At 41.5% G+C, this 21628-nt stretch overlaps 1 protein-coding gene across 4 annotated transcripts in view; it reads right to left on the reverse strand.

The window, feature by feature from the left end:
* Positions 1-1096: 1096 nt before the first annotated feature.
* The window catches only part of Csas (CMP-sialic acid synthase), a 174442-nt gene continuing 153910 nt past the window's right edge, over positions 1097-21628 (reverse strand). For all 4 annotated transcript variants that reach the window (XM_053774710.2, XM_070092794.1, XM_070092796.1 and 1 more), the window contains 2 exons: positions 16007-16145; positions 1097-3210 (listed from right to left, as the gene is read on the reverse strand). In XM_053774710.2, coding sequence (XP_053630685.1) covers positions 3090-3210; positions 16007-16145 — 260 coding nt within the window. In that variant the 3' untranslated portion in view covers positions 1097-3089. The remainder of the gene's footprint in view (positions 3211-16006; positions 16146-21628) is intronic.

The raw sequence follows: 21628 nt of genomic DNA on the forward strand, positions 1-21628 counted from the left end.
GGTAATGGACAATGCTCCTGCTCATCCTCCAGACTTGGAAGAGCAAATAGTGGAGGAGTTTAGTTTCATCACGGTGAAGTTCTTGCCTTCTAATACCACTTCTCTCCTCCAGTCCATGGACCAGCAGGTCATTTCAAACTTCAAAAAACTCTACACCAAAGTAGTGTTTCAAAAGTGCTTTGAAGTGACCTCAGACACTGAATTGACCCTAAGAGAGTTCTGGAAAGATCACTTTAATATCCTCCATTGCATAAACCTTATAGGTAAGTCTTGGGAGGGAGTGACTTCCAGGACTTTGAACTCTGCCTGGAGAAATTTGTGGCCAGATTGTGTACAAGAGAGGGATTTTGAAGGGTTTGTGGCTGACCCTAAGGAACCTATGCCAGTTGTGGAAACTATTGTGGCATTGGGGATGTCCCTGGGGTTGGAGATGAGTGGTGAGGATGTGGAAGAGTTGGTGGAGGACCACAGGAAAGAGCTAACCACTGAAGAGCTGCAAGAGCTTCATCTGCAACAGCAACAGATCACAGCTCAGGAAACTGCTGCAGAGGAGGAGGGAGATGGAGGAAGGTGCCTTCTTCAAAGATTAAGGACATTTGTGGAAAGTGGACTGAAGTGCAAACATTTATGGATGAACTTCACCCTAACAAACCTGTTGCAGGCCATATTGGCAACATGTACAATGACAGTGTTGTGTCCCACTTCAGACAAATCTTAAAGAAATGCCAGAAACAGATCTCTCTGGACAGATATTTTGTGCGACAGGGGTCCAGTGACTCTCAAGCTGGTCCCAGTGGCATTAAAAGAAGAAGGGAAGTAACCCCAGATATGGACTTCATACCTGAAGTCCTAATGGTATCTGGTATCTGGAGAGAGTTCCGGGGGTCAACGCCCCCGCGGCCCGGTCTGTGACCAGGCCTCCTGGTGGATCAGAGCCTGATCAACCAGGCTGTTGCTGCTGGCTGCACGCAAACCAACGTACGAGCCACAGCTCGGCTGGTCAGGAACCGACTTTAGGTGCTTGTCCAGTGCCAGCTTGAAGACTGCCAGGGGTCTGTTGGTAATCCCCCTTATGTATGCTGGGAGGCAGTTGAACAGTCTCGGGCCCCTGACACTTATTGTATGATCTCTTAATGTGCTAGTGACACCCCTGCTTTTCATTGGGGGGATGTTGCATCGTCTGCCAAGTCTTTTGCTTTCGTAGTGAGTGATTTTCGTGTGCAAGTTCGGTACTAGTCCCTCTAGGATTTTCCAGGTGTATATAATCATGTATCTCTCCCGCCTGCGTTCCAGGGAATACAGGTTCAGGAACCTCAAGCGCTCCCAGTAATTGAGGTGTTTTATCTCCGTTATGCGCGCCGTGAAGGTTCTCTGTACATTTTCTAGGTCAGCAATTTCACCTGCCTTGAAAGGTGCTGTTAGTGTGCAGCAATATTCCAGCCTAGATAGAAGGAGATTCTCCTTCCAAAACATAGTGTACACCTTCCTCCATGCAGAAGTCTTCAGCAAAGGTAAGTGTAATGTTATTATTATTTTTTTAAATGTAAGTACTTGATTTCTGATTGTTTTCATTATGTAAATCTTTATTTAATTTGAAAAAAATATTTTATTTTAATATTTTTGGGTGTCTGGAATGGATTAATTTTATTTCCATTATTTCTTATGGGGAAAATGGTTTCGAGTTTCGTGAATTTCAACCTTCGGCGGGCTCTCTGGAACGGATTAATCATAAAACTCGGGGGTCCACTGTATAAGCAAAGGTGGAGAGCGCAACAGTAGAAGAGTTAGGAAGCACTGTGAGAAGTGCTAAAGGGAGTATTATCAAAGATTGTGTAATAAATCAGCTGCAGTCAAAACGTCAAAGAGGGAGTCTGTGTTAAAGGTGGGGCCGTCAGCAAGGAAGATAAAGTAAGAGCGTTAGAGAGCTTACAACATCAGAGGAAAATTTTGCATGTTCATTGACTGAATATGAGAAAGTGAAATTGGAACCAGACAAATCTCACAGAGTGGAACAGGCGAGATGGGTGTGTCCGATGCGAAGACAGGAGAGCGCTGTCTCCCAACTTCGGCATTGATGACAAAAAGGCCAGAAACCTAAGCTTGGCTTGATAGAATGTAATTTGTTATGAGGCATATTGGACCAACATTGTTGCCAACAGTTGTGCTTGGAAGAAGAAAAAATCTGTTAACTATAAGAAAAATCGTCATAAGTTTTATTCTGTGCTGGTTATTTGTGCACTAAAAGTACCCCCTCTTTTTAGGGAATTCATAATTATTCAATATACATAATTTATATTCAACATTAATTTCTTAACAAATACAGAGTGGTTAATAACAGCCTATGAAATGTATCATATATATGTATCATATTTTTTTTTTTTTTTTCAACAAGTCGGCCGTCTCCCACTGAGGCAGGGTGACCCAAAAAAGAAAGAAAATCCCCAAAAAGAAAATACTTTCATCATCATTCAACATTTTCACCACACTCACACATTATCACTGTTTGTGCAGAGGTGCTCAGAATACAACAGTTTAGAAGCATACACATATAAAGATACACAACATATCCCTCCAAACTGCCAATATGTATCACATATATGTATCATATATATATATGTATCGTATATATATATGTATCATATATAGGCCTAGGAAAGGTTGGAGGGAGGGGGTAAAAGAGGTTTTGTGTGCGAGGGGCTTGGACTTCCAGCGGGCATGCGTGAGCGGTTTGATAGGAGTGAATGGAGACAAATGGTTTTTAATACTTGACGTGCTGTTGGAGTGTGAGCAAAGTAACATTTATGAAGGGATTCAGGGAAACCGGCAGGCCAGACTTAAGTCCTGGAGATGGGAAGTACAGTGCCTGCACTCTGAAGGAGGGATGTTAATGTTGCAGTTTAAATCATAGCTAACTGTAGTGTAAAGCACCCTTCTGGCAAGACAGTGATGGAGTGAATGATGGTGAAAGTTTTTCTTTTTCGGGCTACCCTGCCTTGGTGGGAATCGGCCAGTGTGTTAAAAAAAAAATTATATAACTGGATAATTTCTAAATTACAGTTGGTAAGTAACTCTTCTAAACTGTGTCACAGTTAGAGACTGTGCTGTCTTTCTTCTTGTTGACAGTAGTTGATCCATGTCTGAGCAACTATGATGTCAAATGGAGAGTCAATATCCAAGCTCTCACACAGAGGCACTTCTATGTAGCCACACCTGATAAATACAAGAAATAAACCATTTATGGCCTGAGGTTTTCTCAAGATTGAAATTACTATATCTGACTCTACTATTTAATGACTCCAAATATCAAGTGAAATGCTGTAAGATTATGGTACTTATACTCCAATAAACAAACGTCACCATAAAGCAAAATTCTTATGGACTTCTGTTTGACGCTGTAACATTAAAATACAAAAGCTTGGAGTTATTAATTACTATTACTTTCACAAAAATGTTATACCCATATAGGTTTGTCTAATTTATCACCCATATAGGTTATTCAATGATATAAGTGTGAAAAGTTACATACAATATAAAAAAAACAAGAAAAACAGAACAAAGAATCATGCTCAAATAAAGACAATGCTCAAGAATAAAGAATAAAAGGGCATGATACCATGACTGAAACAAAACACAAATAATCCACACATAGGAGACTGAAACATATGATGATGTTTCAGTCAGACTTGGACAATTAACTGAATGATTAGTTAATGGTCTAAATTGGACCAAAACAATGTCATAAGTTTCAGTGTCCTATGTGCAGGTTATCTGTGTAATGCTCAAGAATGCCTACACTCACACTCATGAACTAAGAAATCAATCAACATTGGCTTCAATAATGTATATCTACATTGGTAACAGTGAAAGAGATAAATATGAATGATATCAGTTGATATCATTCTTTAGCATAATTTATATTGACAGGATTGTGTATTAAAAGCACTGGGATGTACCATTCCAGTACAATTATACCTGGAGTTTACCTGGAGAGAGTTCCGGGGGTCAACGCCCCCGCGGCCCGGTCTGTGACCAGGCCTCCTGGTGGATCAGAGCCTGATCAACCAGGCTGTTGCTGCTGGCTGCACGCAAACCAACGTACGAGCCACAGCCCGGCTGATCAGGAACTGACTTTAGGTGCTTGTCCAGTGCCAGCTTGAAGACTGCCAGGGGTCTGTTGGTAATCCCCCTTATGTGTGCTGGGAGGCAGTTGAACAGTCTCGGGCCCCTGACACTTATTGTATGGTCTCTTAACGTGCTAGTGACACCCCTGCTTTTCATTGGGGGGATGGTGCATCGTCTGCCAAGTCTTTTGCTTTCATAGTGAGTGATTTTCGTGTGCAAGTTCGGTACTAGTCCCTCTAGGATTTTCCAGGTGTATATAATCATGTATCTCTCCCTCCTGCGTTCCAGGGAATACAGGTTTAGGAACCTCAAGCGCTCCCAGTAATTGAGGTGTTTTATCTCCGTTATGCGCACCGTGAAAGTTCTCTGTACATTTTCTAGGTCGGCAATTTCACCTGCCTTGAAAGGTGCTGTTAGTGTGCAGCAATATTCCAGCCTAGATAGAACAAGTGACCTGAAGAGTGTCATCATGGGCTTGGCCTCCCTAGTTTTGAAGGTTCTCATTATCCATCCTGTCATTTTTCTAGCAGATGCGATTGATACAATGTTATGGTCCTTGAAGGTGAGATCCTCCGACATAATCACTCCCAGGTCTTTGACGTTGGTGTTTCACTCTATTTTGTGGCCAGAATTTGTTTTGTACTCTGATGAAGATTTAATTTCCTCATGTTTACCATATCTGAGTAATTAAAATTTCTCATCGTTGAACTTCATATTGTTTTCTGCAGCCCACTGAAAGATTTGGTTGATGTCCGCCTGGAGCCTTGCAGTGTCTGCAATGGAAGACACTGTCATGCAGATTCGGGTGTCATCTGCAAAGGAAGACACGGTGCTGTGGCTGACATCCTTGTCTATGTCGGATATGAGGATGAGGAACAAGATGGGAGCGAGTACTGTGCCTTGTGGAACAGAGCTTTTCACCGTAGCTGCCTCGGACTTTACTCTGTTGACGACTACTCTCTGTGTTCTGTTAGTGAGGAAATTATAGATCCATCGACCGACTTTTCCTGTTATTCCTTTAGCACGCATTTTGTGCGCTATTACGCCATGGTCACACTTGTCGAAGGCTTTTGCAAAGTCTGTATATATTACATCTGCATTCTTTCTGTCTTCTCGTGCATTTAGGACCTTGTCGTAGTTATCCAATAGTTGAGACAGACAGGAGCGACCTGTTCTAAACCCATGTTGCCCTGGGTTGTGTAACTGATGGGTTTCTAGATGGGTGGTGATCTTGCTTCTTAGGACCCTTTCAAAGATTTTTATGATATGGGATGTTAGTGCTATTGGTCTGTAGTTCTTTGCTGTTGCTTTACTGCCCCCTTTGTGGAGTGGAGCTATGTCTGTTGTTTTTAGTAACTGTGGGACGACCCCCGTGTCCATGCTCCCTCTCCATAGGATGGAAAAGGCTCGTGATAGGGGCTTCTTGCAGTTCTTGATGAACACAGAGTTCAATGAGTCTGGCCCTGGGGCAGAGTGCATGGGCATGTCATTTATCGCCTGTTCGAAGTCATTTGGCGTCAGGATAACATCGGATAGGCTTGTGTTAATCAAATTTTGTGGCTCTCTCATAAAAAATTCATTTTGATCTTCGACACTCAGTCTGGTTAGCGGCTTGCTAAAAACTGAGTCATATTGGGACTTGAGTAGCTCACTCATTTCCTTGCTGTCATCTGTGTAGGACCCATCTTGTTTAAGTAGGGGCCCAATACTGGACATTGTTCTCGATTTTGATGTGGCATAGGAGAAGAAATACTTTGGGTTTCTTTCGATTTCATTTATGGCTTTTAGTTCTTCCCGCGATTCCTGACTCCTAAAGGATTCTTTTAGCTTAAGTTCGATGCTTGCTATTTCTCTGACCAGTGTCTCCCTACGCATTTCAGATATATTGACCTCTTTTAGCCGCTCTGTTATTCTTTTCCGTCGCCTGTAAAGGGAGCGCCTGTCTCTTTCTATTTTACATCTACTCCTCCTTTTTCTTAGAGGAATAAGCCTTGTGCATATATCGAGTGCCACCGAGTTAATCTGTTCTAGGCATAAGTTGGGGTCTGTGTTGCTTAGTATATCTTCCCAGCTTATATCGGTTAGGACTTGGTTTACTTGGTCCCACTTTATGTTTTTGTTATTGAAGTTGAATTTGGTGAATGCTCCCTTGTGACTAGTCTCATTATGTCGGTCTGGGGCTCCACGCATACATGTCTGAACCTCAATTATTTTGTGATCTGAGTATATTGTTTTTGGTATGGTGACATTTCTTATCAGATCATCATTGTTAGTGAAGATGAGGTCTAGTGTATTCTCCAGTCTAGTAGGCTCTATTATTTGCTGGTTTAAATTGAATTTTGTGCAGAGATTTAAAAGCTCGTGTGAGTGTGAGTTTTCATCAGAGCTGCCTCCTGGTGTTATTACTGCAACAATATTATTTGCTATATTCCTCCATTTTAGGTGCCTTAAGATGAAATCCCCCAGGAGCAAGATGTTGGGTGCAGGAGCTGTTAGATTTTCCAGAGAGTGGTCAATTTTTAACAGCTGTTCCTGGAATTGGTGGGATGTTGCATCCGGAGGCTTGTAGACTACCACAATGACTAGGTTTTGGTTCTCGACCTTTACTGCTAAAACTTCCACTACATCATTTGAGGCATTAAGCAGTTCACTCTGTCACATCTGTATAGGTTGTAACCTGGGATCCATATTTCGTTGTCCAAGTGATCCTTTATATGGGTCTTAGTGAAAGCCGCGAACATTGCCTTTGCCTCTGCAAGCAGTCCACGGATGAAAGGTATTTTGTTGTTTGTTGCTGGCTTTAGACCCTGTATATTTGCAAAGAAGAATGTTATCGGACTGGTGGTATTGTTGGTACTGGGGGGGGATTTTTTTTCCGGCATTAGTATCTGTATCTGTTGGTTTGGAGTGGAGGCCATCGACTGTGGTTCCACTCCAGGAATGACTGGATTTGGTGTACGATTTCTGCCATTTCCTGCCAGTTTTTTTTCCTTCCTGGCACTAAAAAACCTCTCCCTCTTGAGTGGCTGTGGCTGCCCAGGTTTTCCCATGGCCTGGATGTTTTGTATCTTTTTGTCCCCTTTAGATGGTATGCCTGGCAATTTAAGTTATAGCACAGTCTTTCTTGTACTGAAGAGGTACACAGTTCAGGGTGAAAAAGCTTACAGGAAGGGAGTTTGCATTTTCCTGTTGTCATATGGGCATGGCATTTTCTAGGGTGGTCATAGTTGCATGTCCCATCTGTTTTTCCAGATTTCCCATGCCAGCAGATACCAAGTGCATAGTATGTGCACAGGCTTGGTTTCCGTTTGCCTTGGGTTTCTGTGACTGTATTCCCTGTTGGTGCATGTTTCCCTGTCTTACTTCTATCCTCCCTAGCACCAACAATGGAGCTCTCACCAGTTGTTTTTGGTAATATATCCTCACTATTGCTAGTGGAGTCCTCTTGTTTGCTATTTCCTGCGGTATTTCTAGTTTGCAATATTGGTTTTATCTTATCTTTGACTACACTTGTTTCCCTACTATGGCTCCTGTCCCCTATGAGGTCATTTATATGTATTCCTTCCTGCGTATAATTCCCGACTACCTGGACAAAATCTCCAGCTTCACCATTACTGTCTCCCAGGACAGTACCTCCAGCTTCACCATTACTGTCTCCCAGGACAACACCTCCAGCTTCACCATTACTGTCTCCCAGGACAGCACTATCAGCCCCACATTTACTGACTACCAGGACATCACCTCCAGCCTTACAGTTTCTGACTACATGGCCAGTATCAAGGGCAGTACCATTCAGCCCAGACTTTTTATGTTCCCATCTGTTGTAGAAAGCTTCCAGGTTTTCTATGAAAGCAGCTTTGATGTTGTCCTCTTTTAATACCCTTGTGATTTCAGTCCACAGATTTTCTTCATTTGGGCATACCCAAAAACACTTCCCTGTTTTAACACTGCTTGTAGCTAGTTCTTGGATATCTGCACAAGGGGCGTGACACCAATTTCCACAAAAATCTCTGAGATCAAAGGAGCATGCAATTTGCATCACACCTGCATCACCTCCTAGCATACCTAAAATCTCAATTCTTTATAAACTGTCATAGTTTTATGTTTAGTTTGTCTTCTTTGTACCTCCTACACAACTAGTTTTCTCTTTTGGTGCCATAGTTAATATCCAGAGACAAGATGGGGTGATGAAAATATGCCAAATTGTCTGATAAAGACGGGTACCACACATGTAATGCTTCTGGAAAGTAACTGAAGGAGACATGGAAAGGATAGCAACAAGGAATAACATTGGGCTTGACCTAAAATGAAATGAACCCACCTGTAGACCCAACCTGGCAATGAGTAAATATCATTCCACCAAACAGCCATCCAAATTTTCATGCAGCGCAAGATAAAATAAGATTTCGATCAGATTTTTAACCCCGGAGGGTTAGCCACCCAGGATAACCCAAGAAAGGCAGTGCATCATCGAAGACTGTGTCTTATTTCCATTGGGGTCCTCAATCTTGTACCCCAGGATGCGACCCATACCAGTCGACTAACACCCAGGTACCTATTTGCTGCTAGGTGAACAGGACAACAGGTGTAAGGAAACGTGTCAAAATGTTTCCATCCCACCTGGAATTGAACCTGGGCCCTCTGTGTGTGAAGTGAGAGCTTTGTCAGCCAGGGCATGGGCCCACCCTGCAGTGGGGCAGGGGATAGTGCAGGGGTAGATGGTAGAAAGAGGGAGAGGTGGAAAGGGCTGTGAGGAGTGCTAGAGGCATCATCACCAAAGTTTGTGCAGCAAATCAGCTGCTGTCAAAAAGTCAACAAAAAAGTCTCGGTTAAAGGAGGGTCCAACAGCAAAAAGAGAAGATAAAGTAAGGGAAGTAGAGTGGTGATGACATTGGAGGTAAATTCTGCGTGCTTGTTGAGTGAGTGGGCAGTCCAACAGAATATGGCTAACAGAAACTGGAACCTGTCAATTCTCACAGAGTGGAACAAGGCACCTCTCCATGATATACCCATGAGTAAGATGATCGTGGTAGATGCAAAGACGGGAGAGTGTAGTCTCCCAACCTCGACACTGATGACAAGAAGACGGCCAGAAACTCATACTTGGTTTAACAGAATGCAATTTGTTATGTAGCAGATCAGACCAACATTGTTGCCAACAGTTGCAAAGGTGGGTAGAAATCACAGCAAAATAGTCTGTGAATGGAACACCTCTATATAAAACTGGGAGGTCATGTACTGCTGACTGTGCAGTAGTGTCTGCCTGTTCATTGCCCTGTATGTTAACATGACTGGAGACCCAGCAAAAAACAATATCTTTGTGCTTGTTAGAGATGTGGCATAATGAAAGTTGGATACAAAGAACCAGGGGATGAGGTGAATCAAATTTTTCTATAGCCTGTAAAGCACTAAGAGAGTCTGAAACTACCACAGATGGTGACACAGGCATAGGTGCAATACAGTAAGTGCTACGAGAACTGCACACAATTCAGCTGTAAAAATGCTAGCTGAGGCTAATAAATACCCTTGTACTATGCTGTCTGGAAACACCGCTGCAAATCTGACACCATCAGAAGACTTGGAACCATCGGTGTACACTGCTATGGCAGGAGAATGAGACTGGAAGTGATTAAGAAAAAGAGAGCGAGAAGCAACCATAGGTATTTGGGCTTTTGTGCAAGGCAGAGGGAAAGAACAGACACAAACCATCAGAACTTCCCAAGGGGGAAGGGAAAAGTTGACAACTGAAGAGAAGACAAGAGCAAATGTAGACGAAGAGAAAAGGGATGGAGTAAACAGGGGCAGCAAACAAATAAGGAACTTCTACTAACATCTGGTACCATCCTATATATGGAAGGATTGCAGAGGTCATGAGGGTGAACAAAATAGTGGATGCAATGAGCATCATGGCAGTCGGTCAAAGATGGAATATTTTTCTCTGCATAGAGGCTTTCAACAGGTGAAGAGCAAAAAGCACCATGGCATAAATGTAATCCTTGGTGATGGATGGGATCAAGGCTAGAAAGAGTTGCAGGAGAGGCTGCTGAATATATCTGGTCACCATAATCTAGTTTTGATAAAATTAGGGCAGAATGCAGCCAAAGGAGAGTTCTACGATCAGCCTCCCATGAAAGATGAGCAAGGATTTTAAGGAGGTTCAGCCGGCTATGACAAGTTGCCTTCAAGGAGGTAATGTGATGTTTCCAGGATAACTGATGGTCAAACAGAAGGCTGAGAAACTTGATAGCATCACATTCTGGGATACATGAATCATACAAGTACAATGGATTATCAGGGACGATAGAACATCTAGTGAAAGCAATTTGGTGTGTTTTAGTACTAGAAAATTTAAACCCATGAGCAGTGGCCCAATTGGAAACACAGCTGACTACACATTAGAGAGAAACTGCAATGAGGCGACAGTCAGCGTCTCAGCATAAGCTATAGCAGTCATCAACATAGAGTGATGACCAAATATTAGGTGGAAGAATAGATGCCATATCATTTATAGCAAGGAGAAAAAGTGTGATGCTCAGGACACATCCCTGGAAGACCCCTTCAGCTTGGACCTAGCCCAGGGAAAGCATATTATTAACCCGAACACGGAAATGTCTCTCGGATAAGAAAATATTAAGGAAAATGGTAGACTGCCTCGGAGGCCTAAGGAGTGAGCTTAGGCCAAGATGTTATACCTCCAAGTTGTGCCATATGCCTTCTCAAGATAAAAAAAAGGATGGCAATAACCAAGTGGTTATTGGCAAAGGCATTACATACATATGTATCTAAATGGAGTAAGGGGTCAATAGTAGAACGGCCCTTATGAAAGTCATACTGACTAGTGGAGAGACTATTGTGTCTCTAAATACAACACCAAACTTCTATTTACCAGACATTCTAACACCTTGCAAACCACACTGGTGAGAGCAATGGGACGATAGTGGGAGCAATCAAGTCCCGAAGTACCTGGTTTACGAAAAGGTAGTACAATGGCAGTTTTCCACAGCTGGGGCAGAACTCCTCGTGACCGAATAAGATTAAAGAGATGTAAGTGGACCACAAGGATTGATGGATGTAAATGCCGTCCAGCACAGCTGCCAATGATTGGCAAGTGGAAAGTGTTGACTCAAATTCTAGAAGCTTAAAAGACACATTGTAAGACTTTTTTCCACTTAAAGAAAAAGAAGTCTAAGGGCTCAAACTCTCTGGTAGATTTGGAGGAAAGAAACAAGGGGCAGAGATGGAGCCCCTGGGATATACGGACAAGATGATGACCAAGTTTGGTGGCAACATCAAGGGGGTTAGCTATAGCGACACTGGCAACCCAAAGGATGGGAGCCAGGTCGGGAATGTATTTGCCACTCAGTTTCCATTACTTTTTCCAGACTGCACTCACAGAGGAAGCCGAAGTGACAGTAGAAACATAATCCCGCCAACAAATGCATTTAGCTTCACAGATAACATGGCAGGCAGCTGCTCTCATCTGTTTAAAATCAAGGAGGCACTCTGTGGTCCTACTGTACCGATATCTGCCCCATGCAGCACATTTCAAGCATACCGCATGAGCACAGGCAAGAGACCATCAAAGCACGCACCTCTGAGAATGCCTGCCTGAGGTTTGGGGTATAGAATGTGAAGCTGCAGTTAAAACTGAGGTCGAGAAGAGGTGTAACAGCTCATCAACGAAGGACAATAAAATATCCTCACTAAAAGCTCAGTCAAACTGCAAGCGTGGGCTGTGAGGAGGTGGCGAATACAAAGGAGAAGTAAGGATGATTGGAAAATGATCATTGTTATGCAAGTCCAGGAGGACAGACCACGTAAAGTCTAGTGCAGTTGAGGAAGAGCAAACCAAGAAATTAAAATGGGTAGGAGCACCCATATTTAAAACATGGAGGGGGAGAGAGGTGAGAAATGCCTCCAACTGAATTCTGCAATGGTCGCAGTGAGACACCTCCTCGAGGAAATGGTGAGCAGTAAAATCAAAAGTAACAGAAGGGGTGGTGATAAGGAAGAAATCAGAAATGCAACATGTGGGATAGATAATGCCTGAGAAGGAGATACAAACAGATTGTATACCACTTATTCAGGTGGATGCAGACTGCAGTGTAATGCAGAGAAGTATGAACAAAGAGCTGATGGTATGGAGTACCAGTGCATATAAAAAGTGCACTTTCATTAAAGGTTCCACTGGGAAAAGGATCCAATGGATATAATAAAACATAGCCCGAGATGGGACGGATAACAGTGGAGCGTAATTTGGGTTCTTGTAACCAAACACAAACTGAGAGAGCAACACCTCTGAGGCCTTGGATATTCCACTGTAAGTAAGCCACGATTTGTGAAGAGAAGAATACAAGAAATTGGAAGGTAGAGGTATCTACAGACTAGAGGGGTTAGAAAAGTCCACATGTGGAGGCAGTGGAAAATGAAAAAGCAGTGAAGGGTTGGAATGCTGCAAAGAAAGGAGTTGTGCAGATGGATCAGTGTCCATCAGTGGTTTAGTCTCCACAATGTACTAGTTGGATATAGCTTCAATTGTTTCAGAGGATAAGGACGTTGCATGTAGGATAATACTGGAGATAGAAGGAGGAAAGCAAGTAAAGATCGGGGTGACGATAGAATTTACCAACGTGGGAAGACACGAGAGGTTAGAAGTAACTTGAGAAGAAGCTTGGGAAGGGATAGGAGAGGAAGGTACTGTATGAGGAGGAGGATGGACCTCCACACTTGCAACAGAATGAGTATGAGATAAAGATCCAGGTACTGAGACTGGAAATGAAAGAGATTTACCCTTAGGGGATCTGTTGGACTTTGAAGAAGTAGAGAGGCAAGGGGAAGGATCTGTTGTGCGAGGCAATGTAGACACAGAAGCTTGCTTGCAAGATGAAGATTGGAGAATAGTAGGAGGTGATGAGGTAGGGACCTCGGAGTCCAGGACTGCAAAAGAAGTAGATACAGTGGTGACAGTGGAAGGTGTGATTGCAGGGGAAACTGCAGGAATGGGGACCCCAGAAGTTGGGGGGTCTCTTAGTAACTCGAGAATAAGAAATACAAGTCTCCCTTGGAGGTGTAGATGAGAGACGACCATGGCATAAGTAAAGCCTTCTGTCTCTTTGAGACAATGATTTTCACATTCATTCAAGGAAATCTGGCAATGACGAGAATAAGATGGATGAACTTCATGACAATTAAGGCAGGAAGGAGGTAGCCCACAAGATGTATTGGTATGGTTATCGGCACCACAGACTGGGCATTCAGCCATAGACCTGCAATATTTTGCTGGATTGCCAAATCACCAGCAATTTCTACACTGTTGTGGTGTAGGGGTCATCTGTCAAACTTGTAAACGTTGTCCCGCAATATAAACCGAAGATGGAAGGTCACAGCAACCAAAGTGAGCTACATTGCAGGGGTAGCATCTCCGCCCACGGGCAGGCAGTACATACGTGTCTACTTTAAGAATTGGGATGTCTTGGAGCATCTGATCAACAGTGGATGGCTTTGCAGAAGAGATCTTAATACCACAGATCCACTCAAAACCACAAAGGAGCAAATGGTGTCTTCATGTCAGGTATAGATGGTAGTTAGTAAAAATTGGCCAATTTGGGTTGCAACTTGTAGGACCAACATAAAGAAGGGGTTATGCAGCACCGTGTATAAAACACTCAGGTAAGAAAGCTAAAAATTGTTGACAAATTTTCTGTGTTAATGTCTTATGTGGTTTCAAGATAATTATTTCCCCATGTAACACTAATACAACCCACTATAAAAACAAAGGCTTCCCATACCAGTCGACTAACACTCAGGTACCTATTTTACTGACAGGTGAAAGTGGACAGTATGTGCCTTAAGGAAACATGTCTAAATGTTTCCAGCTGTATTGGGGACTGACCCACAGATCTCAGTGTGTGAGCTGAGTGTGCTGGCAATCAGCTTGGGACACCTGAATTCTAATCCAATAAGACCTTGATCAACTGTTTGAGTTACCATAAAAATTGAAGTGAGTTTCTGTGGTGCTTTAGGTTCTCCTGTGGATGAATGCTCAGATCTGTGAAGAATGTGTCATTAATGTGGACCAATGACATAAAGAACAGAGAATGAGATAAGTGACATTAAGCATCAAGCCTTCATAAACCCAAGATAAGTTGTAATGAATTAATGTCACTGAGCAGGGACTCAAACCATGGCCCAGCTATCAGATTTAAAATATTACAGGATGTACTTTACTAATCCAGAGGGTTAGTTACCCCAGGGTAACCCATGAAAATAAGTGTGGCTTATTCCCAGTGGAGTCCTTTGATTCTCTTCCCCAGGATGCAACCTACAACAGTCAGCTAACACCTTACTCACTGGTATGTGAACAGGGACAATAGGCGTATGGAAATATCCCCAACACTTCCGCTCACCACATGTTTGAACCTGGGTCCTTCAGATGTGAGCCCAACAAGCTACAACTTGAACCATTAGCTACATAAGGTTATATTTCAGGAGCATAACCCATGCAATATATGTAAGGCCCTTTTATATGCAAATGCAGTAATGCCAGTACTTCTGCTTGGGTATGAATCACGATCTTTGAATGGCTGCACTGATGAGGTGACTGGAGGGAGCAGAGATGTCATATCTGAGATCAATGAAATATTTTGATAATTTAGACAAAATGGAGCAAGATATATTGACTAAGTGAATGTTTAAATCTACGATGTACTCAGAGAAGCACAAGGGACATTCTAGAAAGGATTGGAAAGTGACTTTCAGAAATAGTGTCTTAAGTGTCCAGCATTAATTAGGTTATATATTTGGACATCTGGACATGATACATAGTTGTACAATGGATTATAGTAGTTGGGTGTACATGCCAAAAGCCCCTTGTATGCAGAGCATTATAGGCAGGCTTAAAATTAACTTAGAATTAACAAGCAATGAAAGGTTCAGTGTTAAAAATTACAGTAAACAATTTACAATATGAAGTACAATTGAGTATTTGAAACAATGTAATTTGAACATATACTATAGCATTATAGTTGTGCAAATTTGTCACATTACAATGTATATCAAAAGATGATCAATTTGCTATACGTTGTCTTGAAGTTTTAAGATTTAAGTAATTGGGAGAATTATTGGTAATGTTAAATAATGAGTGGTGATTATACTGGCAAAAGAATACCGAGTGTTAATTATACTGGCATAATAACATTTTAAGAATTTCATATACTATTGGGGTGTGAAAAAGGTAATGGTGAAAGAATTAAATGAAACTGGTTAGCTAGACATCAGCTTTGGAGGCAGGAAGTACAGTGTCTGTAGTCTTCTGAAGGATGGGTGAACATGTTGTGGCTCTAAGGGTCAAATGAATTAAATTGTTTCTTCCCTTCTGGAAAGACCGTGATGGGGATAAGTTTCCTCCTTTGGATCACCCTACTTTGGTGGGAAATGGCCAATGTAGTAATAAATATAATAAAAAGTGCAAGAATACATGCAAAAAGAGTAACTGGAATGTTAATCTACATGAATGTGAGATGCAGTAGTAATAATGTCTTTTGGAGGTATCTAAGAAAAGATTACCATAGAACCTTTTTTTTTTTTTTTAATTTTTCAAAATGCTACTCTTATACAGTGGACCCCCGGTTTACGATCAGCTCCCAATGCAACCAATTATGTAAGTATATTTATGTAAGTGTGTTTGTATGTGTATGTTTGGGGGTCTGAAATGGACTAATCTAATTCACAATATTCCTTATGGGAACAAATTCGGTCAGTTCTGGCACCTGAACATACTTCTGGAATGAAATAATATCGTAAACCGGGGGTCCACTGTATTAAATGAAACTTGCAATTTTAGTAACTTCAGTATGTCATTAAAACAAGCATAGGCTTTATTAACCTTCCACCTTGAAGAAGACCCTGATGAACAAGATTCACTTTACAGAAGTAAAACATGCCATTTTCGTACAATTCACCAACCCAGTCCTGTCGCTGTGGCCGATGTCTTGGATTAAAGTTCTGAGGATAAGTTAGCTCCCCTGAAATCATATAGTGTATATATCAATAAAATTTTAATATTTTATTTTATTTTTATTATCACACTGGCCGATTCCCACCAAGGCAGGGTGGCCCGAAAAAGAAAAACTTTCACCATCATTCACTCCATCACTGTCTTGCCAGAAGGGTGCTTTATACTACAGTTTTTGAACTGCAGCATTAACACCCCTCCTTCAGAGTGCAGGCACTGTACTTCCCATCTCCAGGACTCAAGTCCGGCCTGCCGGTTTCCCTGAACCCCTTCATAAATGTTACTTTGCTCACACTCCAACAGCACGTCAAGTAATAAAAACCATTTGTCTCCATTCACTCCTATCAAACACGCTCACGCATGCCTGCTGGAAGTCCAAGCCCCTCGCACACAAAACCTCCTTTACCCCCTCTCTCCAACCCTTCCTAGGCTGACCCCTACCCCGCCTTCCTTCCACTACAGACTGATACACTCTTGAAGTCATTCTGTTTCGCTCCATTCTCTCTACATGTCCGAACCACCTCAACAACCCTTCCTCAGCCCTCTGGACAACAGTTTTGGTAATCCCGCACCTCCTCCTAACTTCCAAACTACGAATTCTCTGCATTATATTCACACCACACATTGCCCTCAGACATGACATCTCCACTGCCTCCAGCCTTCTCCTCGCTGCAACATTCATCACCCATGCTTCACACCCATATAAGAGCGTTGGTAAAACTATACTCTCATACATTCCCCTCTTTGCCTCCAAGGACAAAGTTCTTTGTCTCCACAGACTCCGAAGTGCACCACTCACTCTTTTCCGCTCATCAATTCTATGATTCACCTCATCTTTCATAGACCCATCCGCTGAAACGTCCACTCCCAAATATCTGAAATACATTCACCTCCTCCATACTCTCTCCCTCCAATCTGATATTCAATCTTTCATCACCTAATCTTTTTGTTATCCTCATAACCTTACTCTTTCCTGTATTCACCTTTAATTTTCTTCTTTTGCACACCCTACCAAATTCATCCACCAATCTCTGCAACTTCTCTTCAGAATCTCCCAAGAGCACAGTGTCATCAGCAAAGAGCAGCTGTGACAACTCCCACTTTGTGTGTGATTCTTTATCTTTTAACTCCACGCCTCTTGCCAAGACCCTCGCATTTACTTCTCTTACAACCCCATCTATAAATATATTAAACAACCACGGTGACATCACACATCCTTGTCTAAGGCCTACTTTTACTGGGAAATAATTTCCCTCTTTCCTACAAACTCTAACTTGAGCCTCACTATCCTCGTAAAAACTCTTCACTGCTTTCAGTAACCTACCTCCTACACCATACACTTGCAACATTTGCCACATTGCCTCCCTTTCCACCCTGTCATACGCCTTTTCCAAATCCATAAATGCCACAAAGACCTCTTTAGCCTTATCTAAATACTGTTCACTTATATGTTTCACTGTAAACACCTGGTCCACACACCCCTTACCTTTCCTAAAGCCTCCTTGTTCATCTGCTATCCTATTCTCCGTCTTACTCTTAATTCTTTCAATAATAACTCTACCATACACTTTACCAGGTATACTCAGCAGACTTATCCCCCTATAATTTTTGCACTCTCTTTTATCCCCTTTGCCTTTATACAAAGGAACTATGTCACCACCATACAATTTTAATTCCATCCCCATATTTATGGTAGCCATGCAATGGGATCTACAACAGCCAATCACCTTAAACCCATCAATACCCAACAAAAATCAGCTACTAGAATAATCATTCAAGCAGGTTCCAGATAACACATACCCCTAGTACAGTAGGGCCCCACTTATACGGTGGGTTAGGTTCCAGGCTGTCGCCAGAAAGCAGACATCGCCAGAAGGCAGAACGCCATTTTTTTCCATTTATAAATGCATATAAATGCCAGAAAACAAGTTTACACTAAATTATATTAAGTTAGTAATAGAACTAGGCATTAAAAACACACAAAGTAAAATACATTCACAGTACATTCATTACTTATCTTAAAGCATATTTGTAATCTTAATGTAGGGAGAGAGGTGAGTAGTACTTATTTGTAGGAAGTCAGGTGTAGGTAGCCCTGGCTCCCCGTCTCATATTTAATATATGATATTTAAACATCCCAGAGAGTTAAAATACACATATAGTACACTCACTATTTACCTTAAAATATGTGTAGTCTTAATATAGGAAGAGAGGTGAGTAGTATTTATTTGTAGGAAGTCAGTGTAGGTAGCCGGTAGGTGTAGCCCGCCTGGGCTACACCTACTGGCTACCTACACTGTGGCTCAGAGTCAAATTATTAATATCGACATATCTTGTTCACTGAATTTAATCGCTTCTAACAACTACCTTTAGATGCCATCATAAACGAAGGGAGAATTAATAATAATTCAAGGCGAAAATTGTAAACAAAAGCGGAGTGGGGGAGTGGCTGGGCCAAACGCAGATTCATACACGTTTTCTCTGATGGCTAAGCAGAGAAAACATAATGTTGTCCCTCCACCCGGCTACCACACAGGTCCACAAGTATTATCAGAGCACATATAAAATATGCAATAAATGCCAGACAACAAGTTTACACTAACTTATATTAAGTTAGCAACAGAAATAGGCATTAAAAACACAATAAAAGTTAAGATATACACAGAGTACACTTATTACTTACCTTAAAATATTAATATTAATGAGTGAGAGGCGAGTGGCAGGGTGTTTATTGAATAAAATCAGAATGGCACACCATCATCCTCTAACTTGGCACTTAAAGCAAGCGGCTTACGACTCCTCTTTTTATCACAGCTAAGCTTAGACGCCATCGTCAATGAGAGCCAACAAGTTAATGAAAGAGTAAACGAGAGAGAGAACGAGATACAGAGTTCAAACAATGTAAGAATACAAACTGAACAGGTAGTGGGTGATCACTTGGTCAGGCGAAATAAATGCGTATTAATGTGTGTCTACTTTTAGTTCATTCACGTACGTTTGTAAGAGTTTGTAAAACATTTACCTCATCTTTTTTTATTATAATAATAATTACCTCAAAATACAAATACTCTTACATTGTGTACAAGTTAGTACAGAATAAACAAACAGCAACACACCATTTTTAGAGTGAATGAAGATATTATTATTATTAATTACAGTGGTCACTCAATTATCGTCCTTAATCCGTTCCTGGAAGTGGGACTATTATCGAAATAGACAATTTTCGAATCAATTTTCCCCATAAGAAATAATGTAAATCCAATTAATTCGTTCCAAACACCCAGAAGTATCAACAACTATTTTTTTTTTTTACCTAAAAGATAGATTTACATGCACAAAAGAATGAACATTCAACATGACAGTTACCTTTATTGAAGGCTGTTGTTGATGAATGGAAGACAGAGAGGAGGAGAGAGGGAAGAGAGGTTATTGTTTGGAAGGGGACTCCCCCTCCATAAGGACTCTAGGTCACTGCAGGGGTTACTTCCCTAGCATAAATATAGATTTACATGCAGAAAAAAATGCCAAATAATTGTAAAGCACTAATAAAATGTATAAATGAACATTGGTAATAGGGGTAGTTGATGAGTGGAACGGTCTGCCTAGTAGGGTGATCGAAGCTAAAACATTGGGTAGTTTCAAATTTAGGTTGGATAAATACACGATAATGGGAGCCCTTTGATTGAACTTTGTATAGAAAGGGGTTTAGTTATAGGTAATACATATTTTAAGAAAAAGAGGATAAATAAGTATACACGATATGATGTAGGGCGAAATGACAGTAGTTTGTTGGATTATGTATTGGTAGATAAAAGACTGTTGAGTAGACTTCAGGATGTACATGTTTATAGAGGGGCCACAGATATATCAGATCACTTTCTAGTTGTAGCTACACTGAGAGTAAAAGGTAGATGGGATACAAGGAGAATAGAAGCATCAGGGAAGAGAGAGGTGAAGGTTTATAAACTAAAAGAGGAGGCAGTTAGGGTAAGATATAAACAGCTATTGGAGGATAGATGGGCTAATGAGAGCATAGGCAATGGGGTCGAAGAGGTATGGGGTAGGTTTAAAAATGTAGTGTTAGAGTGTTCAGCAGAAGTTTGTGGTTACAGGAAAGTGGGTGCAGGAGGGAAGGGGAGCGATTGGTGGAATGATGATGTAAAGAGAGTAGTAAGGGAGAAAAAGTTAGCATATGAGAAGTTTTTACAAAGTAGAAGTGATGCAAGGAGGGAAGAGTATATGGAGAAAAAGAGAGGTTAAGAGAGTGGTGAAGCAATGTAAAAAGAGAGCAAATGAGAGAGTGGGTGAGATGTTATCAACAAATTTTGTTGAAAATAAGAAAAAGTTTTGGAGTGAGATTAACAAGTTAAGAAAGCCTAGAGAACAAATGGATTTGTCAGTTAAAAATAGGAGAGGAGAGTTATTAAATGGAGAGTTAGAGGTATTGGGAAGATGGAGGGAATATTTTGAGGAATTGTTAAATGTTGATGAAGATAGGGAAGCTGTGATTTCGTGTATAGGGCAAGGAGGAATAACATCTTGTAGGAGTGAGGAAGAGCCAGTTGTGAGTGTGAGGGAAGTTCGTGAGGCAGTAGGTAAAATGAAAGGGGGTAAGGCAGCCGGGATTGATGGGATAAAGATAGAAATGTTAAAAGCAGGTGGGGATATAGTTTTGGAGTGGTTGGTGCAATTATTTAATAAATGTATGGAAGAGGGTAAGGTACCTAGTGATTGGCAGAGAGCATGCATAGTTCCTTTGTATAAAGGCAAAGGGGATAAAAGAGAGTGCAAAAATTATAGGGGGATAAGTCTGTTGAGTGTACCTGGTAAAGTGTATGGTAGAGTTATAATTGAAAGAATTAAGAGTAAGACAGAGAATAGGATAGCAGATGAACAAGGAGGCTTTAGGAAAGGTAGGGGGTGTGTGGACCAGGTGTTTACAGTGAAACATATAAGTGAACAGTATTTAGATAAGGCTAAAGAGGTCTTTGTGGCATTTATGGATTTGGAAAAGGCATATGACAGGGTGGATAGGGGGGCAATGTGGCAGATGTTGCAAGTGTATGGTGTAGGAGGTAGGTTACTGAAAGCAGTGAAGAGTTTTTACGAGGATAGTGAGGCTCAAGTTAGAGTATGTAGGAAAGAGGGAAATTTTTTCCCAGTAAAAGTAGGCCTTAGACAAGAATGTGTGATGTCACCGTGGTTGTTTAATATATTTATAGATGGGGTTGTAAGAGAAGTAAATGCGAGGGTCTTGGCAAGAGGCGTGGAGTTAAAAGATAAAGAATCACACACAAAGTGGGAGTTGTCACAGCTGCTCTTTGCTGATGACACTGTGCTTTTGGGAGATTCTGAAGAGAAGCTGCAGAGATTGGTGGATGAATTTGGTAGGGTGTGCAAAAGAAGAAAATTAAAGGTGAATACAGGAAAGAGTAAGGTTATGAGGATAACAAAAAGATTAGGTGATGAAAGATTGAATATCAGATTGGAGGG

This window comes from Cherax quadricarinatus, chromosome 40 (assembly GCF_038502225.1).
Source record: "Cherax quadricarinatus isolate ZL_2023a chromosome 40, ASM3850222v1, whole genome shotgun sequence".
NCBI classification, from domain to species: Eukaryota; Metazoa; Arthropoda; class Malacostraca; order Decapoda; family Parastacidae; genus Cherax; species Cherax quadricarinatus.